This window comes from Leucopleurus acutus, assembly GCF_964270905.1.
Source record: "Leucopleurus acutus genome assembly, chromosome: 10".
NCBI lineage: Eukaryota > Metazoa > Chordata > Mammalia > Artiodactyla > Delphinidae > Leucopleurus > Leucopleurus acutus.
In genome coordinates, this window is record NC_139153.1 from 88,928,041 (window position 1) to 88,950,272 (window position 22,232).

At 37.8% G+C, this 22,232-nt stretch overlaps 1 protein-coding gene across 2 annotated transcripts in view; it reads right to left on the reverse strand.

Annotated features, from left to right (window-relative positions):
- Nucleotides 1-22,232, reverse strand: part of CDKAL1 (CDKAL1 threonylcarbamoyladenosine tRNA methylthiotransferase) — a gene marked incomplete at its 3' end in the record, with an annotated part of 657,220 nt that overhangs the window by 219,088 nt on the left and 415,900 nt on the right. For both annotated transcript variants that reach the window (XM_082848483.1, XM_082848484.1), the window contains exon 11: nucleotides 17,015-17,160. In XM_082848483.1, coding sequence (XP_082704609.1) covers nucleotides 17,015-17,160 — 146 coding nt within the window. The remainder of the gene's footprint in view (nucleotides 1-17,014; nucleotides 17,161-22,232) is intronic.

Sequence of the window (22,232 nt, forward strand, 5' to 3'; positions counted from 1 at the left end):
TATTTACTGCTACAACTGAGTGACTTCTGAGGCTTCTGGCAAAGGTATTATTTAAATTTCCTATATCTAATGATAGCCTAAGCCACTAATATTTATGTCATCTAGCCTCCAGTTCGTTTTTTAATGCAAAACAAAACTCCTTTAGAAACTCTAATTCTGTCCACAGCACCTGACATAGCAGTAGAAAGAATACCACATAGGATCTTAATTAGGAAAAAAATAATAATACATCCACAGTATTGCAACAAATGGGTACCTGAAGAAATAGTTTCTCCTAAAACTGAGAGAGAGAGAAAAGAAAAGGAATAACTCAGTGATGAGGACAACAGAAACCAATTAGTTAAAAACCAAAACCAAACCAAAACAAACACTGAACGAATGAGACACATGACAGATGAGAAAGCAACAGAGATAAAATAAGGTAGTCCAGGTATAACCTCCCTTTTGCCACTAAGAAAACTCATCTAGTTTACATATGGATGTAACTTCATTTAAATAACCTGAGAGGGAATGTAGAACAAAAAGAATTCACTTCCTACCTTCACAAAGGACACCCTTACCACAATAAGGAACAAAAAGTAATAATAATGTACAAACTTGTATTATTCAATTTTAGGCTATTAAAGGTTTGCTTGACCTAAGAGTTCGTCGTCCTTATCAAAAACACTCAATGTCATAATATTTGCAAAAGGGTAGACAATCCTTCTATTTTATATCTAAGTATAACTTCTATTACTTAGATAGAAGCTTATTCCAATATTTTAATAACATTTAATAACATCTTATTTTTATAAGAATACATTCCATTAAGGTAACATGAAATAAAGAGACATAATCAAAAATTGCAACATATACATATTTATATTTTAAGGATCAACTTTGGTTTCAGCATTTTGTTTCAGGTAATTAGGACCAAATTAGTTCATTTGGAATCAGTGTTTCTTTATTTTTTCTCAGCAGCTCTTATAGCAAAAAACAGAAATATAAAACCCTGTCTTGAAACATACAGTGTGGACCAAACAGAGCCTGTCTGCATATACTTGCCTACATTGTTAGATTTATTTCCCTTGGCTTGATATTATTTCTAGAAAAATAATCTTGGGTTCTGTATTTAGCTATCTAAGTAAGAAGTCCTATTAATCCACACCTATCTTAAGCAGTGAATATTCCAGCAACTTGTTTGAAGAAGGCGTAACTTCTCTCTGCCCTTTCTGCCGGTGCACCAAATACTGCAATGGCTTACCCAAGGGAGACTGTACAGAGAAAGCAGAGACTCCTGTTTGACCCCTGCTGGCAATCAATTTATGGCCTCGAGCACAGAGCCTGATAGCCCTTGCAATTCTATATTAGCTTTTGTAACTCTTGATATTATTCTTATTCATATAAATGTCAAATTCCTATTGGTAACCTGAACTAAAAGTGTTCATAATCTCAGTTTACACCCTTCAGAACACCTCAGAATGGAGGAATTGAATTAAATTTTATATATTTTAAATTAAACACCCAAGAAAGGGAATTAAGAAGAATAGTTTTTGCTGCTAAACGTAGGATACCATGCTGTGTGAAGGTTGATCACTTAAGAAATATAAAATAGTCTGGAAGAGCCAGCTATCTTACAATAACAATAATGAAATCACTGTCTTTCAGTGAAAGGGGTCAGCAGTGAAGAATGAGACAAAGCGGAGCTAGGAAGGGAACTGCCTTTCCAGGGCTATTTTCTATAGGATACAATTATTTTTCCTTAAAATATGGTGCATGTCGGCATGAGGCTGCTAGTAGTAGGCTGTATGCACTGAATCAAAGCATAAAGACAGTCATTTTCACCCTTTCTCGAGTGCTGGTGCATTCAGGTGATGATGAAAGAGGTGGGTGGGCTGCATTACAGGGCCTCTGACTCGCTTGACTTGGGACAAGTATTCTGCCTTAGCCAGCAAAGCCTTTGCTGTCCTTCCTGTAGGCTTTTCTACTACAGGATTCGAAATCTCCACATCGTACAACACAAATCAGTCCTATGACAACAACAACAGAAATCCTTCATTCAACAGAGATATAATGGGTTTATGTTTTAGGCACTGTAGTACGTGCTGCAGATACATTCATGAAGTTGTACGGGGTGGGGGGAGCGTCTGGCGGGGGGGACATGCACAAGCACAGAACAATGTGGGGAAGCCTCATAATGGAGATAAACTGTAAGGAGATTACGCATGTAAAATACTTTGCAGCATTCCTGGCAGTACACATCAGTAAGTGGCTGACGATAAAACGACTACTGCTGCTGTTTCCTGTACTGAAGGTGATGGGGAGCGATGGAAGAATTTTGCTTAAAAAAATACAAGGTCTATATTTAGGAAGAACATTCTGGCAATGAATTGAAGGGTAGATTGGAGGGAGTGAGCCTGGAAGGGATTTAGGAGGCAACACAATTCACAGAACTTCCTCAATGAGGGTAGTGAGAGTGGGGATAAAGTGTCAGACACAGGTCATGTGGGCGATCAAACTCATGGGACCTGGTGGCAGATTAGATTGGGTGTTAAAAGGAGAGAGGAAAGTCCACAAAAACTGTGCTTCTGACTTGGATGGATGGATAGGGGGGGTCTTTTACTAAGATAAAGAGAATGGCACGAAGAGTAAGTGTGAAAGGTGGGGACTGAGAGCTTGAGGGACACCCAAGTGGAGCGCTCTCATTGAAAAGCATTCTGATAGACAGATGCACAAGTGTGAAGGTGGGGGGAAGGGCGGGGCGAAGACTGACGGACACTGAACCCGATTCACGAGTCACGGAGGAGGGAGCCGGCCAACGTTAGAGAGAAGAAAATTAAGCACGAAAGACGACTGCCTGCTGGAGTCTGCAACGAGGAATTTAACAAGAGTAGACCTACTGAAGGAGAGTGGGCCAAAACCTGACCCCAGAGGATCAAGGAGTGGACGGAAGGCGGGGAGGGGTGGCAGGCCGCTGGGTGGTCATTCTTCAGAGAAAGTGGGCCGTGAGGAGGAATGAGGGCACAGGAAAATGCAGGTTCCACAAGGGGTTTCTGGAGAACAGGAGTAATTGGAAAGTAGAAAAGACTAAAACTCATCAGGAGAAAGCTAAGAAAAGGGGGGAAAACGATACAAACCTTCAGTTAGACTGGAGTTTTAAATAATTTAGCTCATCCTTTTTATTTTATAGATGTGGAAACTGAGGGAACGCTACCTTACATTCTGCCATTACCATGAGAGGCAGCAGCCAGAAGATCTCAATTGCCTCCAGTAAGTCAAAATAAAAATCTCTTAATAAGTGAAACTAGGGTTGCCGCTATCCATTTAAAGTAAGAACTGCCTCTAATAATTCACAATAAAAATAATATCTTAACAAAGGATTAATACATGACCAGGTTGTATTATTCTCTTTATATTCTCCAGGTTTCAAGAATCTTTAAATTAAAAAAAAAAATTCTTACTTATTCAATCTAAGTTCTCTTTCATGAAGATAACCGACAAAAAAAATATCTTGAAAGGCTTCAACAAATTTATATGTTTCAATATGAATGTCACCAGGGACGGGAGAATATAGTTTCTATACTGTATAGAATAAAGACCAGGCTTTGAATCGCAGCTCCATCACAAATGTACCTTCTCTGATCTTTAGTTTTTCAACCTAAAGCATGTGAATAGCACCATAAACTTGCAGGGTTATTGTGAGAATTGAATGAAATCATGAATTTAAAAGCACCTAACAGCTATAAAAGCTACTCTCCTTAGAGCAGTGCTTCTTGAACTATTTGTGGAGAATAACCAGTTTTCTTTTCAATTCATTATGGACTGATTTCTAAAAACACAACTAAGGTGAATTACTAAAAAATATATCGCAAATTTGATGTCTTGGGAATGTTAAATTACCAGAAAATCTAAGCGCTTACTTTCAACTTCAGTAATCTTGTACATCAAAGACAAAGAGGTTGCAAACAGGCACTGGTCTACGAGCCAATTTTTGGGCAGTACTTATTCAGAGCATAGCACGTGCGATAGTACAGCACAATAGTTCAAAAGCACTAGCTCTGGTACCAGGCAACCAGGGTTCAAAGTCTTCTCCATCACCTACTAGCTATGTAACTTCAAGTTCTCTGTGCTTTGGTTTCTTCATCTCTAAAATGTGATTGTCAAAAATACGTGTTTCACAGGGTTGTGGTAAGAATTAAATGAGTTCATATATATAAACCAATCTGAAGAGTGACTGGGACGTTTTTAAGTGCTCAGTAAGTATTAGAAATTAATATAATTATTCAGTGAGTAATATCCAGAGAAAAAGTCATGATGTAATGTTTTTATGCAAATGTTGTTTTTCTATTTGTTTGTTTCTGTTGCTGTTTTATTTGGGGAAAAAATGGAGATTTATTTTAGCTTACAGAAAGGGAAAACATACATCTTTTATGCATGAAAATATTGCTTGAAAATGTATTAAAATTTAATAGTTTTTTTTTTTAAAGCTTCCTATGTACCAGGATTCTTAATGTTGTAGAGTTTCCCATCAAATTTAGTCTCTTTTATCTCTATAAGAAAAAATTCAGGGAATTACACTATAAAAGTTAAGATGAATTCTGACTTTTTTATAAGTAGAAAAACACTCTTCAAAATTTAATTATATCATGATTCTTGAAAGCACAAAGTATTTAAAAGGGAGAAAAAAGAATTAACAGTTGAAAGAGTTAGAGCAAACCAGACAATGAAATAAATTTTTTCAAGGAAAAACTCAAAAGAATAATACTTTTTCCAACGATACAATTAAAACATTGAATCACAATAAATTAGGGAAAAGTATATGAAAAAGAGGCATTACTGGACAGTTGAATTAGAACAGTATTTTCTAAAAGGTGTTTGATGCTTGGTCTTATTTACATAGTTAGACTAAAAACAACTTGCTCTAAATAATAATTAAGGGAAAAGAAATCTGTTCACTTTAAAGGCTGTTAACAAGAAACAACTGATTTCGTTGATCAAGATAGATTAGTTTATAAGGAAGAAATTCCTTTAGGAATCTAAGACACCTAAAATAAATAAAGCAAAAGCACATCATGCAAGTAACCCCACACAAATGGAGAGGAAATACTGGGGTGGAAATAAGCTTGCCCCAACAAATAAAAGAAAAATGTGATTTTCTCCTCTCTGTCTCTTCTGTTCTAACATGAAAGTATTTAGTAATTCTGGAAGAATGCCAACTCCAGTATACTGTCATCTTGAATTGGAGATGGTAGCAGGAGAAATACACTTAAGGCTTTTGCATTTACTTTTTGATCTAGTGTGATAGATAGAAGCAGTGGGTAGAAGGATATGCCCTAGAAGGTACAGAACCACAAGAAGGGACTCACCATGAGGCTGAGGCAACTGCTAATGCATACAAAAAGGACATCTAGGACAAGAAAAATGGAGATAACACTGATTTTTGACATTAGAAAAAAAATGAAGACGTTAAATGTCTTTAAGTTTTCAAGTCTTAAATGGCATTTTCTGATAATCACTCAAAATAGACAACTGATAATATGCCAAAATATTGTTTAGTTTGTGAGGTGGTCTCAGTATATGTACATTAAAAAAAAATGAAACTACCAACCCCACCAGCAACAATAAAAAACGAAGAATATCAGCTGGTTCATGTGCAAAAGAAGGTATGATATCCAAGAAAAAATAATTAGATGCTTAGAACTATGATTACAAATTCAACTCTTTTTAGGGGCAGTTATCAAACTTTAACATGAGAACTTTTAAAAAAGTACATGTAGTGACAGAGATTTTTGGTGACCCCTCCGTATCCATTCCCGCCATCTTCCACAGAAATAGATTATTAGCTAGACACATGGACGCCTGGAAGAAACTATTACTTCCCATCTTCCCTTGCAGCTAGGGATGGCCATGTTCTAATCAATGAGATATAAGTTTAAGTGTCCTGTACAACTTCCAAGAATGTAACTTTTAAGGAGAGGAGGGGTACATACTTCTTCAATTCTTTCTCCTTTTTGTTGGCTGGAATGCAGACTTGATGGATGGATTTAAGCAGTCATTATGGACCATGATACAGAAACTCAGCCTGAGGAGAGCTGAGCAACAAGACAGAATCCTGAGTCCTTGCTGCTGTGGACAATCCCACCAGCACAAGATTACTACCTCCTAAATTTTTTCTTTAAATGCGAGAGGGCAATACACAACTATCTTCTTTGAGATATTATTTTATGTTTTTGGTAATTCACAGCCAAAACCAATCGTATGTAAAGTGGAGTGCTACATGTGATAGAACCTAAAAGTATGGCATTAGTTTAGTTGGGCAGCAGGTAGGAAAAACCCATATTGCAGGCTGGAAAGCTAATTAAAGTTATATGTTTGCAAAATATTTGGTCAAATTGTCATCTGCTGAACCTTGGAAGACAGACCAAATGTTAACTAAGTCTGCAGCAGTGGAAGTGCAACAAATGATTCAGAACCTTAAATATGAGCTGGCTCCCCCTTACTGTTCTTAGCAACAAGGAACACAGATTAGGACTGGCCAGCTGCAAGCTGAGATTTAAGAAAACAGAGCTTTTCTAAGAAAATCTCTGTTTATGAATTACGGTCTAATTTGACTGAGAATTCTGTGATTTTGAGGTTTGCAAAAGCCAAGCAAAGCAATCACAAGCACTGGCTACAATACCATGGAAGATAGAACTGGTGCCCCATCATACATGGGCTCAGTTCTCTGGCAGTGATGTGATTAAGAGAGTTTCAGATGGTCTGAAAGGAGTCATCAGTAAGTTCAGAGGCGGGAGATAAACAGAGGCCAGAGGTCAATAAATAAGAGAGTCTTCAGGTTCAAAACTATACCCAGACATGACTTTCGACTACACTTGTTCATGGAACTGACAAGAAACAAACAGAATGAAAGCATACTAAATTTTTTAGGGAACTGGGCTGCCAAAGATACACCAGGATGATCTGCATATCATGTACAGCTCTTAAAGCAATTTCCATGTCTCTGATCAGCACCAGAAGAAAGCAGGCATGGAAGTGTTGGAACCCAGGCAGAAGATCAGACTCCCTAATGCCTTTCACAGATATGGCTGTGAAGGCCAATCAACTAGGGAGTTTCTCTCACAGAGGGAAATCAGGGCTCATCAGATGGGATAACTGAAGATATGATTTCTACCAAGCAGGGTTTGTTAATATCCAGCGAATAGTAGCTGATGTGTGCTTCACATTCTCCCATTTTTCAAATAGGAATTTTAAAAGTTATAATCATCTTATTTTTACTCCATTTTAAATGGGGAATTTATTGGGTTGCCCTTTAGTTTATAGCCATCAGTCCACAGAAAGCCACATCTGGGCCTTCTAAAAAGGGTAGCGCATCAACCATAGATCTTGGTACAGTAGGACAGGGTAACTAGATGGGGCCTGGGTTATCTCTCTTAGACAAAGGATAAGTTCTGTATGTAGCAAGAAGAGTGATCAAATGGGAAACACTGAGACAGATACTACTAGTTGCTCCCCACTGTCTCACTTACTCTTATTTCCAACGGAGCCCTTTGTTTACAAATGGGAACAAGGCGACTCAAAATAAAAATTACATTGCTTAGCCTTTCTTTTTGCCAAGTGCAAACACGTGACTAAGTTCTGACCAATTGGATATAATCAAAGTAACATGTGTGACTTTCAGAAAGCATTTAAAGGGAAGGAAAACATACTCTTCTTTGCCTCTCACTTTCCTACAGACTAGAATGCAAATCTGATGGCTGGAGTTCAAGCAGCCATGTTGGACCATGAGATGAAAGCTTTAGCCTGCCTGCATCCCTGATATGCCAGAGCCTTATAAAGCCCTACTGCCTAGTCTGGACTGCATTTGCATGACTGAAAAATAAACTTCTACTTTCTTTATGCCATTACTTTTTTTCTGTCACTCACAGACAAACTGAACTTCGAGTTTTATATACATAAATATACTTGTGTGTGTGTAAGCTAGTTAAAGCCTTTCTCAATAGCAGCAGGTTTTATGATATCATAAAGAAACTCAAATCTACCAAGTATAATTGTCTAAGGAAAAGAGGTTGGTTTTCATGTAAGACCTGTAATTCAGTATTTCTTTCTTATTCATGGAAAGCCTATAATAAACATTTATACTCACCCCTACCCGCTACACCAGAATTAACCTTAGAGTTTCACTATACTTACCAAACACTGTAGTTACAAGTATTTGTATAATATTCTCCATGATTTAAGAATGTCAGTCCCTAAAAGACAGTTATCAAGTTTTACTGTGTTCATATTCTACACCTAACAAGTGGCTAACATATATTCTATAACCAATTAATAATAGTTGAATAAATGCAAGACTCTGGCTCCTCTGGAATTAATTCACAGTGATGTTTTTTGGTCTTATTTCCAGAATTTAAATTGGTCAGATTTTAATAATCTGAGATTCAAACTTTAAAAACAATTGTGGCTTACATTATCTAGTCTTTTCCCCACTGTTTGCTGCTGACTTAAGTTTTGGTACCTTTTGAGTAGTACTGCAAAGTCTAGTAGAACAGTCAAAATTACATGCACTATACATGCTCCCTTGACTTGTTGTTGTTTCTGTTAAGAATGGAAGGTCCTGGATAGAATGATGAGGACTCAGTGAATGTCCATCAGAGGATGATGACACGGATGAGAAAGGGGAGGCAAGAGTGACCAATAACTGGTTCTCTCTCCTTATGCAGCAGCAAGTGAGAATATGATCAGTGCTAAGAACTGCAGCTGTTTATGAGCAGGATTTTGAGCTGTATATTTAATATACTTGGCTCTAGGGAAAAGGATAACTAGGAGGTAGAAATGAAGACTTACAAAGTTTTTACAACAAGCAGGTTATGTAGGATGATAGCTCTGCAACACATAACCATTAGTACTGCATTTTATTTACTTATATACACACTTCATGAAGAACGTACAGCTTACAGTTAAAGATGTTGTTACAGGTAAGGCACTCATTACTTCTATTTGAAGGTTTCCTCCATGTGGTCACATTCAAACAACTTATCACCCCCTTAACCCAGTGACTCCACCTGGATGGGGAGTAAAAGCTAAAAAGGGTACACTGACTATAGAAAGAGGTATTAAATTTTTAAGAGAAAGCATGTAAACTTTAAAAATTTCTCTTTAAAAGTATAGTACAATTTTTAATTGGAGAATTACCATTATCCCTAATGTTTCTAAAAATTATCCTACCTGAAAAAGCTAGATGCCATGACAGCAACAAATAAAGTTTGGAGGACCACAGGCTGGAGCCTGAATCTGAATCTGCCAGTTACTAGCACAGTAACTTGGGGCAAGTCTCTTAACTATGTGCCTTAATTTCCTCACCTGGAGAATGGGGGTAATAATATTTCCTATCTCGTGTGTGCCACGGTGAGAATTACATGAGTTAACCTCTATAATTTGCACATTACTTTCGACACATTATATGCTCAATAAATGTTGTCTAATGAGTATTGTTAGCTATTAGCCAGCAGGGGTCCACAGAACACTGAATCTCTAAGAAAGCAGAGTACTATGTTCCACTAAAGGGAACATATCAGTTTCTCTGCAAACATCAGGGGATTTTCTTGCCTATGAAAAGAGAACTTTAATTAAAGCAGACTGAGAAATACTACTCTAAGCCTTAATGTTACTGGTTCCAGAGTAAGTGCCATTCTTCAACAAATACATTATCCCTGCTTCTTGTTCTTGTGCCCCTGGTTGCCATGTACACAGTGCAACCATATGCAGGTGAAGGGGGACAAACCAAGCACTGTGCTAGGAACCGAGGATGCGGCCATCAACCAAGGACCAGGAAGACTTGTTCTCATATTAGCCATGACTACAACTCAGTAGCTTTTGAACACTTATAGTATTTGGTAAAGAAAGTAATCTAACAATACTTTTTATTTTCTCATATAACCCAGAGCACCTACCCCACGTCTGCTTATAGGAGGCAACTCCAGTTGGCATTTGACCCTTACCATTTTCATTTCCCTAGAACTGCAACAGCCCTTGGCTTCCACGGTGCTATTTCCTTCTGGGTCTCCTCCTACACTGGCTTGATTGTGCCTTTTCAGCCTCTGTCACAGGATCCTTTTTCCTTTTCCACCACTCAAGCATTGATGTTCCCTGGACTTCTGTTCTTGGCCTGTTTTCTTTCTTTTGGATGATCTCATCACCCACGGCTTCATCTACTCCTCAAAAGCTGATGACTGCCAAGTATTTCTCTCCAGACCCTCATCTCCCTCCTGGGCTCTTGACCCACATTTTCTATAGCCTGCAGGAGCAGTTCTGGATTGCCTACAAAGGCCTTTCAGATTCAATATGTCTAAAACCAAAGCCATTATCTTTTCCAGCCAAATTCCTCCTTCTTCTCATTTCCTTATCTTGGTTAACTACATCTTCTTCTACTATGTCTTGAGATAAGATACCAAGGAGCCATGCTTGACACTCACGCCTACCTTCCTCATCTTCCCTTCTGAGCACACACTGTAAATTTTTATCTTCTCAGCATCTGTTGAGTCCACCTTATTGTCTCCACCCCTAGAGCAACATGCCTTAGATTAGAACAACAACAGAGTACTGGCTCTGCAATAACATGGCCTGAGTTTTCATCAAGGTTCTGTCACTAACTGCATGACCATGGGGAAATTACTTAACATCTTTGGGCCTTAAAAATTAAATAAGCTAGTATATGCAATGCCTTCATAGCAGTATTTGGCACAAAAGTAAAACTCAAAAATATTAGTTATTGGTTTTATTACTATTAGCATGTTAAGTAGTATTGATATTGATATTGTTATTGTTCCATTCGCTGGGCACAAAACAGATAAATGAAAAAGTGAATCATTTAATTAACAGGTATTATTAGAATGGGCTGGAAGATTGTTACACAGTAGAAACTGAGGATCTAGTCCTATTATGCATTAAGTCGCTATGGGATTTCAACAAGTCTTTTTAACCATGTGAACCCTGACCTTCACTCTATAAAGTGCAGATTAAAAATATCTAACCTAGATACTTGCTAAGGTTTTTGTGACAACATCCTGACAATATGTGAGCCCTGTGGAATAAAAGCAGCACTCTGAAAGGAAAAATGCTTACTATTAGAATACGGCTTGACAGACTCTAATGTTTACAACAAAATGTTGAGGTAGAGAAAACATACAAAGGATTAAGGGAAGGGAGCGTCCCAGTTCCTAGAAGGAATAACACAATCATATTACAAAAGGAGGTGGAAAGAGGTGAGTGGTGATGAGACTTCTCTCTGAACCAGGCTAGAAGGACAATAGAAAGCTAAATCAATAGAAAATTTAATTACCTTCAAACCAATTAATCAAATTTGGGGTAATCCCCAAATAATACGGTATTTAGCACATGATGTCAAAATCTTCCAAATATAAATATAATACCATGTTCAAAAAGTAAATGATTTTCTACTAGATAACTGTTCCAATGATATGTATTCATTCTCTTGAAACAATTTAAAAGTAGCAAGGGAGAGAAGGGAAAAGAACAGAACTTCACTACCTCAGAAAGAAATATGACAAAAGATAAAAGCGTGAACAAGACCCTAGGGACTCCAAAAATAACAACCTAGTTAAAGATATTAAGAATGATGAAAAAGAGCCAGAAAACATCTTTGAGGGAAGTGTTTTGCCTAAATTATTTTGGAGGTGGTTATTCAGCAAACAGACACACACCTGGGAATGCATCTGGAAGAAAACTTAATTATTGAATCCTTGTTGAATCATTCTGGTTTTTTTTTTTTTTTGCAATTTTCTTTTCTTCTATTCTGACAAATATTGCTATTTACGTTTCCAAGCCACTAGGAATAAAACTAGACAGAGGGGGAAAATAAACAGAATAAAATACAAGTTTAATGTAATTTGCCTTTTATCAGATTGTGCTCCAGTATGGACACACGGATGACAGGGACTAATGAAAGGAAGAAAAAGAACTCAGGATACTAATGAGTGAGCACGACTTTTTTGCAGATAGATTGGAAAAGTAGGGAAAAGGACAGGCTGGATGATATGAGAAAACTGTGACTCAGAGAAATCATCCTGCCAGACTGACCCCAGCTTCATGCCCTTGTGCCCCTTCACTGTCTGAGCGTACAGTAGAGAGGTCAGAGGACAGAACTTTCTCTGCAAAGCTGCCACTTCCCCTCTAGTTTGTTTTCCCCACAAAAAGATTCCCCTTTACCCCTGAGTACTCATTAGTTATTGGTTGTGGCATTTCACTTGGAAATCTCTGGGTATAGTAAACTTAGGGGTGTGTGAATGGATATCACAGGGCTAAAAGGGTTAGTATGGGAAACAAGACAAATTAATCCAGAAGTGCACAGTACACTGACAAATGATAATGGTAAATTCTGAGATAGATAATACCATGGAATTAAAAGTCAACACAGGGCTTCCCTGGTGGCACAGTGGTTGAGAGTACGCCTCCTGATGCAGGGGACGCGGGTTCGTGCCCCAGTCCGGGAGGATCCCACGTGCCGCAGAGCGGCTGGGCCCGTGAGCCAGGGCCGCTGAGGCTGTGTGTCCTGAGCCCGTGCTCCGCAACGGGAGAGGCCACAACAGTGAGAGGCCCCCGTACCAAAAAAAAAAAAAAAAAAAAAAAGTCAACACAAAGACGCTAACGTTAGTACGGTGCAAGTTACTTTAGATCCATGCAACTTGCAAGGAAAACAAACTGGTCATTAATTCATTCAAATTTTATTTACTGAGTGAGGGAGAAGAACCTTGTCTCCCAAGTTTAAGGTCTAGTTAACATAAATCAAAAGTCCACTGGACTTTTAACAAAATAATTTGTGTAAACGGTTAGGTCTTTTAATTCACAAACCATTTCATTTCTTTTTTTTTTTTTTTTTGCGGTACGCGGGCCTCTCACTGTTGTGGCCTCTCCCGCTGCGGAGCACAGGCTCCGGACGCGCAGGCTCAGCGGCCATGGCTCACAGGCCCAGCCGCTCCGCGGCATGTGGGATCTTCCCGGACCGGGGCACGAACCTGCGTCCCCTAGCATCGGCAGGCGGACCCTCAACCACTGCGCCACCAGGGTAGCCCCAACCATTTCATTTCTTAAAACATATCTATCAATAGGACATTCTTGCATATTTCTTTCACACTTTCATGTGTGAGTTTGAGGACTAAGTGATTCTTTTACTTAGCATTAGAACATATTCTTGAGAAAAGAACTCTGCATATTGTCATTTTTAAAAAATATATGTGAATATACAGTTTATGTTGGGGAGTGACTGTGCAAATTCAACGCTGCTCAAATGGGGTAGGACCCAATTAAAGTTTATGTCCAAGGCCCCAAGGTCCTGGGAACCCTAATTACATCCTTGCCATATATCACAGTGAAAAATCCTCTCGTTGGGAAGTAAGTCTTTAAAATTACACAAGAAAATAAAAATAAATGATTCAAGTGTTCTACTTTTTAAAATCTCAGTATTATGTTAAAAAGACAACAGAGAAGCCAGTAAAGTGACAGGTAATGAAAACAGTAACATTTATGAGGTATTTATTAAAAATTATAAAAACACAAATCTCTCTCAAACCAGAATCGCATCTCTTGCTTTGTTCTATGTAGTTTTCTTCCATCTCCCTATAAATCCCATTACATATTTCAAGAAATCATCTTATCCATTTAAATAAAAACATCAAAGGACTTGGTTAATTTTCCAACAGGATTAATAAATTGGAATAGAATAATTTCAGTCATATGATTGTCTGCTCATGACCAGCGGTTTTAAATTAGTTTATTAAGTAATTTAGACACTTTTCTTTGTAAAGGTTGCCTGATTTAGGACATTCCCATATGCCTCCACACGTGCTAGCACTACCAGGTTATCTTCAATCTAGCTGCCATTATGGGAGTAGCTGCCAACTTTCAACCAACTGAAGAGAATAATGAATCAGCTTCAAGTTGGCTCATATGTAAACTTCTACTGCTCCCAGCTAAAACAGGGGCCAATTTCAACTGTAAAGAAAATTAATTAAAAAGATTTCACCTCCACTGTTTGAGAAACATGGCACCATGAACACCACTGAACTAACAGCTTAAAAGCATGCAGCTTTATGTAAAATCCCATAGTGTGCATTTCAGTCTTAAATGCTGTAGGTTGTTTTAAAGATTGGATTTTTTGAGGAAACAGATCAGGAAATGCCTCGTCCCTAAATTCATAACATGAATATTTGAGAAGCCTCTCACTGCTGGAGAAAATAAATAAATAAATGAGACTCTTGTTTGTTAAAGGTTCATTACAAAAAAGACTTCAAAGGCTTCAGAGGAAAAAAGATGCAAATGAAAAGGGCCACATTGATACTCCTTCTAAAAAACAGAAGGAGTGAGCACCAGACACACCATTTTAAGTGAGAGCCATTGTATGAATTTAGTGTTAGGCATAAACTAGGGCAATGTGGTAATATCAGACCCTCTTTCTAAGAATGACAATACTGTATTAAATTTTAATAAACACTGAACAAAACAATTTTATGCTGGATCAGTTATCCAGACTAGTGGTTCTATAGAAACCCCTGAAACTTTGGTGTTTCCAAGAATCATGAATCTGTTTGGCATAAAGCTATGCTAGTTTTTATAGGGAAAAGTAAGCAAATGTCAGAGCAGAAGAGTGCTTAAAATATTTCATTTATGTCTAAATGTCCATCATAGTTGGGAAATTATTCACTGGATAGATGAACTTCCCTGAGAGGACAGGAAAACTTTTCCACTAGAGAGTAAAGTCAGATGATAGAGTCCTTACAAGATTGAGGCTATACTATTCTTTACAAGCAACAGGATAGATGGGACAAAACATACAAATTTTTGGTTCTGATGAACTCTCTAAAACTATATATAGTACAGAGTTAATTTTTTTTAAATCGCCTGGAGATGCTAACTGGCTAGACTCATACTCTCCAATCCCAGTGAGTCACGGCACTTGAAACTGAAATTGTGGATGGACGGGTGGGATAGGTTGTCTTCTCCAGGCATCTCTAATTTCCTCTCCAGGGATCTCTGATATTTCCAGTGCTGGAAATACTGGCGATCCCTAGGTAGGTTCTGGAGCCTTCCACACAGTTGGGATAGTTCTAGAAAAGTCACATGGATGCCACAGTGTAATTCAGAATCCAAAGAAAGAATAATGAGCTTAGTACTGTTTTCTAATACTTCGATGGTATCATCTTTTGACCGCTATTTAGCTCATGGATGCTGTTGAAACTGTTCAAAATGCAACAGATTTAAAAGGTCCATCTTTGGAGTAACATAAAAGGCTAAAACTTGTTGGGAAATTGTTGCCCAGTTAAGTAGCCACATTAATTTCCCAAACAACTGAGTCAGCACTCACCCAAATGGAGGTGAAAGGAGCTGTGGATTCCTTAACCTCACTGAATCACATTAACACAACTATTTGGAAAGTGTTCTAGTCCATTCTGCACAACAGGCTGCACGTCTACACTCGGCAAAATCTTGTGCAACAGGTGTGGACTGTGTGCATTATTTGCTACTGCTCTAGTAAGCAAAAGGGCAAGAAATTTCACAGGTGTAACCAATTATTTGCAATTCTGAAAACATGCTATTCACCAGCACCAGCGTGCCCAAAAGGACTCTTACATCAGACAAGTTTACCTATAATAAGCTAGAATAAATGCAAAGGAGGGATACAGGCCAACAACAGACATCTAATGTAAAAATTCTTATTCTTTAGCCTTGCTCTCAGTTCTGTTCAAGATCAGGAAGTATTAGAGATCCATCATTATTCTGTTTTCAACTTTGAAAGTTGTATATACTTAACGATTATAATTATGAAATCTTAGAATAAATATATTTTCTATTCACTGATTTGAATATTCGAACAATTAGCTGTATTTGCTTGAATGCACACCAAGTGTCTTTATTTCTGGTAGTTAGGATAATCAAGAAATGCCTGGAGGTGAAAAAAAAAAATTAGACACGTAAAGGGAAGATGAGGAAGGAAGGAGAAAGTAAACAGAAGAAGAAAAAGATTTTTAAAAGATCTGTATGTAGTCAGGATAAGTGACTAATTGAAGGTGGAAAAAATAATTGCTTACAATTTGTATAAAGCAATTATAGCCACGTAGTACTTGGTACAAAGGTACATAATTATAAACAAGAAGATGGAAATAAAGAGTTGTATTTTAATTTAGAAAAACAACAGAGGAAAAGATTATGGGAAAAAATTATGGAAAGTAGAAAGACCCAGGCCACAAATATGCCAAGATAAATGACACAGCCCCAGTGGGGAGAACAGTGCCCCAGACGAGAATGTTCTGTATGACCTTGGCCAGCATTATTTCCTGCCTTTTATTATCACAAAAGGCATTCAACATTTGGTGATGATGAGAAGTAGGATTTTGAAGAATATAATTATAGGCTGCAAGTGTTTTCTGTGGAAGCAAAATTATCATTCATGTCTGAGATTGTGTAAATGTGCCTTAATTTTGGTCAATGGCAATTTGAACTTTTTAAAAAAACAGAATCCCAAAATCTCCTTATAAATCCCATTCTGCAAGAAAACCACAAGGATAAGTGTGTAAAAGCAAAGACATTCCCAGATACTCTTCAAAAAAATGGTATCTCAGAGAAAATTATCTCTTTTGTAGTGACATGATTTGACCTACCTCCACGTCAAAATCAGTTGACAACTTCAAAAAGCCACATTAAAGGAGATTTAAGCAGAGCACAGCTAAAGCAGTTTTCATCTACTAGGTCAGGTACAGAAATGATCACAATGCACATTACCTTAGCAAGACTGGCAACTCTACACAAATCAATGGGGTGCGATGCACAGATGCAAGGTGGATAAAACTGAGGGGCAAGAAGAAACCACATCAAGGGTGTCTAAGGAAAACTTAAAGGCTTTGAAAGCTTCCAAAGTCCCACCTCTCTCTGGTACCTTTAATTGTGGCTACCATAAGTGCATTTTTGCCACATGCTTTTAAAAGAAAAAAGGAGATGGTTATTTCTTAAATGCTAACAGACTTACTTGTCTTTCAGAAAATCCACTACTCTTTTGAAGTCAGCCACGCAGTATTCTCTTTTCATTTCCATGAGCACAGTGTCAGAGGCAGACTGGACTGGTATGTGCAGAAAGGCATAGACTCGGGGGTGATTAAGGATTTTTGCCATTTCCTTGAAAAAGATGGAAGGAGAAAACAATCACTGTAACAAAGCAGAGAATGGTTGCCCTCAGATCAATTCTCACGAGTACAAGCAAATACACACAGCTGAAAACGGACCAATCTTCTAGGCTCCCCGAGGGAAAGTCCACCGGCATCACTCTAGGGTGACATCTGGGAATTTAACATGACTTTCGGAGGATTTCACAGAAGTGTTATGTCCTCACGGTCATTGCCTCTCTTAGGTGACGAAACAGACATAAAGTCATGTAATGCCTAGAGAGTAAAAACGATTTTTGCATACTTCAAGATAAACACCACTCCTCCCTTCCCTCAAAGCAGTGTTATATTCTGCCCTGTTACATTAGCAGCAGAAGCAGCAACATTTAAGGCAAACGGTCAAAGCTGTAGAATCCTGTATACTTGAATAAAGTTCCCAAATTTAGGGCAAGTCAACACTTTTTTTTTTTTAACGCTGAAGGAGAAAAAGAAATCTGTTAACTCACCTGTTTCTTTTCTAGCTAGTTAGCAAACACTTATTTTTGAGTATCTACTATGCAAAAGGCAGAGTATCAGACAATGAAGCCAACCAGTTCACCAATGGTCACCTACTGCTATCTACCTTTAAGCTGCGGAGTTCCAAAGAAGAGAAATAAGGAAAGAGCAGAAAGAAGAATCTGTGTTGCAAAGTTAAAGAGAGCAAGTTTAAGTGAAACAAATTAGGAAATTCAGAGATTGTTCTAAATTCCTCCAAGGATACAAAGTGGGTAGAAAAAAAGAGCGGTGAAAGGAAAACGGTGGTAAGGAAACCATTTATGTGAGCAAAAAGAAAAATGTGCCTAATTTATGGCCCATCAGTGGGTTGGGGGAGAAGAAGGAAGGAGAAAAAGAGGGGGAGGGGAAAAGGGGGGAGAAGAGAGAGAACACTAAAGGTCCAATAGAGATAAAAATGTCAAGAAAGGAACTGCTCTTTAATAACTTGCATGTGTCCAGTGATTTTTAGTTTTCAGGGTACTGTACCATACTTTCACAAAGTACTGTACCATACTTTCACATCTGTCATCTCGTTTTATCATTAGAACAGTATTTTGAAGGATCTTATGGAGTCAAAGAGCCACCTAATTCCACACAGTCACCTCTCAGCTATTCAGGGCTCAGTCATGCATGTGTATCACCCATACCCTTCATTCCTTCATTTTCTTTCCGTTGACTATAATATTAGTATTTTGACCAAAGTGGAAGAATAGAGTGACAAACTCAAACTAACCATCTTCTTAGGAGCAGCTTAGTTGGTTTAAAAAATCCTTCTAAGAGATTCAAATAACCAAATGATACTACTCATGGATATCCTTTATCGACCTTCTCTTCCAGGAATTAATAGGGATATACCTTGTTATATATAGATTACTAAATTGGAACTGAAGTTCAAGAATTTCTTATTTAGCAGCAAAATAACTGGCTAACACATCATCTGAAGATTTCCTTCACAAAAGTGTTCCTTTTCTTGGCTGGGTATTTAGTTAGAAGGCTCTTCATCTCCTTACTCAACACCTTCCATGTATAATAAGGCTGTGGGATACAGGGCAACATTTATCACTACCTACTCTACAATAAATATGTTGTCCTCCTGCTAGATTCTCTGTCTTTCAGGTTTTTCACACTTGAATATCAAGATTCTTGAACAGTGTGAGAAAAACAAATTATACAAAAATATGTTTTCTAAAGGCGCAGGACTCAGCTTTAGTTAACTTTCAACATACATACTGTGGTAAAAAAAAATGACACCTTAACAAATAACACAATTTGTGAAATGAAATTTTACTCTCAATCTCTGTGCCTCGGTTTTCTCATCTGGAGAATGGAGATAGTGGTAATACCCACCTCACTGGGCTACAAGGCCGTTGTAAAAATAAAATAAGATAATCCAGTATGTGCTTATACGTTGGCTCTCAATACATAAATTATCTAACATTCTTCTTCCCTGGAGAGTATTGAAAGTTCATGGTAACACGTTTTCATACACATGAATGGGACTTTATCAATAAACAGAGTAGCTTTTCAACAAGGCAGTTTCCTTACCTAGTAAGTGAAGGAGAGATAACTTGTACTGACTTGCAAAATCTAAATTTGAAAGGGGTTCCCAGTAAACATGACCCAGGGCCAGAAAGGGTGCAGTTTCTGTTGGAAACGCTCAGGGTGGCCTTCTCCTATAAACAGGATACTGCACTAGATGAAGCACTGCCCTATTATAGTATGACAATTTTCAAATTAAAATGTTAATAGCAAACAAGTAGGATAAATTTGGTGGGTTTTCCCCCTTTGGCTCAAAATTAGATTTCCCGCTAGTAATCATCTTCAGCTTCATACTACAGACTTGGCAACTTTGTAATAGTGGGCACCAGAACACAAAATAAAAATAAACTTGCCCCTTATTTAAAGTCTGTATTTCTTCTACTAAAAGAATCACGACTTAACATAGATTAATGTACCCCAAAGAGACAAAGTACATATTTTTTCTTTTGTTTTTCCTTTGATCCCTCTTCTCAGCACTGTTGGTTAAGAGTAACCTTTGGGCTACTTCCCCTTTCAAAATTCTTCTCTATTTTTAAGGTTCAGCTTAGAGTTACAGATTCTCTGGTGCAAGAGATGACTTCCTCCTCTGTGATTCCTCAGCAACCTGTTCCTGGTGTTACCAAAATATCTCCTTGGTTCTACTTTGCAACATGGGTCATGCATCTCCAGATGGAAGATGGACAAGGGCTGCGATTATGTTTGACTCCTCTCTGGATCTCTGCAATGGCTAGGACTATGCTGAGTACACCGCCAAACATATAAACGCAGATCTGAGCCAAAACTACATCAAGATACAAAGAGAGAGATTTAAAATATAATTGCTATTTGATAGGAAGACAAATTTTCAATTAGCTCCATTTGGTTACCATTTATTTGGTAAATGAGCACATATTCAGGCAGGTAAACAAGCAGATAGTCAGCCTGTTTAATAACAGTGAAAAATTATATATGAATATGTAAGTAAATATATATCTAAGAAAAGATCAGATTCTTTAATAGGTAGCCCCACCATGGGTTATAATTCTAAAAGTCTCTTGGAGCCTTGGATTGGAATTACAATGTACATTCTTACGGAAATAATTTATAAATGGTGTGCCCAAGAACAGCAGCCACGAGCAACCCTAAGCTCAGAGCTGGGTAAGAGAGTCTGAATAGACAGGCAAGTATGTGTGCAGACATGTGTGCACACAGGCCTGTGTAGGTCTGTGTGTGCATGCAGGCACATGTGTGTGTTTTAAGGAGCCCTGGTAGCAACTAGCATAGAAATAGTATCTATTTTAATATATGGTCATTTTTCATTTAAGGGTTGATGTACCAAGGCTGCTTAAAATAGATGGTGACTATTTCATAGGTAAAGACCAGAGAATGTCTAACAGATCAACAAAACAGTATTTCTACCTGGTGTTTTCACATGGGGTTTTCCCCTATTACAAATTGGTGTTCATCTCACTATTTGTGATTTTTTAATGAACTTAAAAAGCAAAGAAAAAATAATGAATGAAAACAGGCTTAATTTTAAAAAGCAATTTATGTATGGTGCATTTTTAAAAGAAATGTTAAGTTTCACTTTTATTGCCCAGCAGTCATCAAATTCATCATCATATTCTACCTGGTTTTGAATATATATACTACCAGCTGAACAAAGTCACTCAGTGTATATTAATACTTGCATTCAGATGTCTCTGCATTCACAGTGAAAGCCCTCTCAGATTATAGCTTTGTTAGGAAGTACTGTATCTGCATACTTAAAATGCTAAACTTTATGTAACATCGCTATGTTTTTTCTTCAGCTCATCTAAGATATATGTTGAAGCAAGAAAATACCTCAAAAAAAAAAAAAAAAGACAAACTATACCATTTACCCTTAGGCATGAAAAGATAGCTTATTTAACATATAATTCACATACCATACCATTCACTCATAAAATGTATGCAATTAAATGTTTTTTAGTATATTCACAAAATGGTGCAGTTTGCCTGGAAATTTCTTGTTTACCACTCAAAATTAAACTCCATTTGGGGTGGAACTTTCTGTGGCCCATACAACACTTAATTTCTTCATCCCCTGTTCTACTTTTGTAATTGATATACAATTCCATTCCAGTATTTATTGAAAACTGGTTAAGAAAAAGGACTCAGCAGTCTGACAGGCTTAGGTTCTACATTTAGTTATTTCATTTACTGCTCTTCACTGGGGACAAATTATTTAAATGTCTCCGAATGTTCATTTTCTTCATTCATAAAATGACAATGTATCAGCAGGTTGCATTAGGTTATGCTGTATAGCATACGATCTCAAAAATCTCAGTGGCTGAGCCCGCGTGCTGCAACTACTGAAGCCCGTGCTCCGCAACAAAGAGGAGCCACTGCAATGAAAAGCCTGCACACCGCAAGGAAGAGTAGCCCCCGCTCGCGACAACTAGAGAAAGCCCGTGTGCAGCAACGAACACTCAATGCAGCCAAAAATAAATTTAAAAATTAAAAAAAAATCTCCGTGGCTTATAACAACAAAAATGTAATTCTTCTTCATGCTACATATCTTTCATGGACTGGCTAATAAAGCTTTGCTCAAGTTGTTTCCACTTGCAAACTGTCAATGTGGAAGAGGGGGAGGAAAAGAGAATCATTGGCTTAAACCTTCTTCCCGCATTTCACTGGTTGTTGCAAGTCACACACCTGCTCCTGAGCTTAACTAGGCAGATATTCTCATGCTCCCACGGAGAGGGAAAGCAGAATATTTGGTAAACGGTGATACGATCTACCATAGAGATAATAAAAATACCTGCACTGTGGAGGGAGGAGTCAGATGAGATCCATAAAGTATCGATACTCAGTCGAGTGCCGGACACAAGTGAGTGCTTCCCCATCCAAGGAGGCAGTTGTGTTTACATGTTTGTTTATAAAATGCAAAGGAGGTTACTGCGTTCTTTGCATCCCCATTCCAGAAACACAGTTTTCTGTTTAATAAATACTTGTTTGGCTGCATCATTTCACATACCAAGCAACCATAAC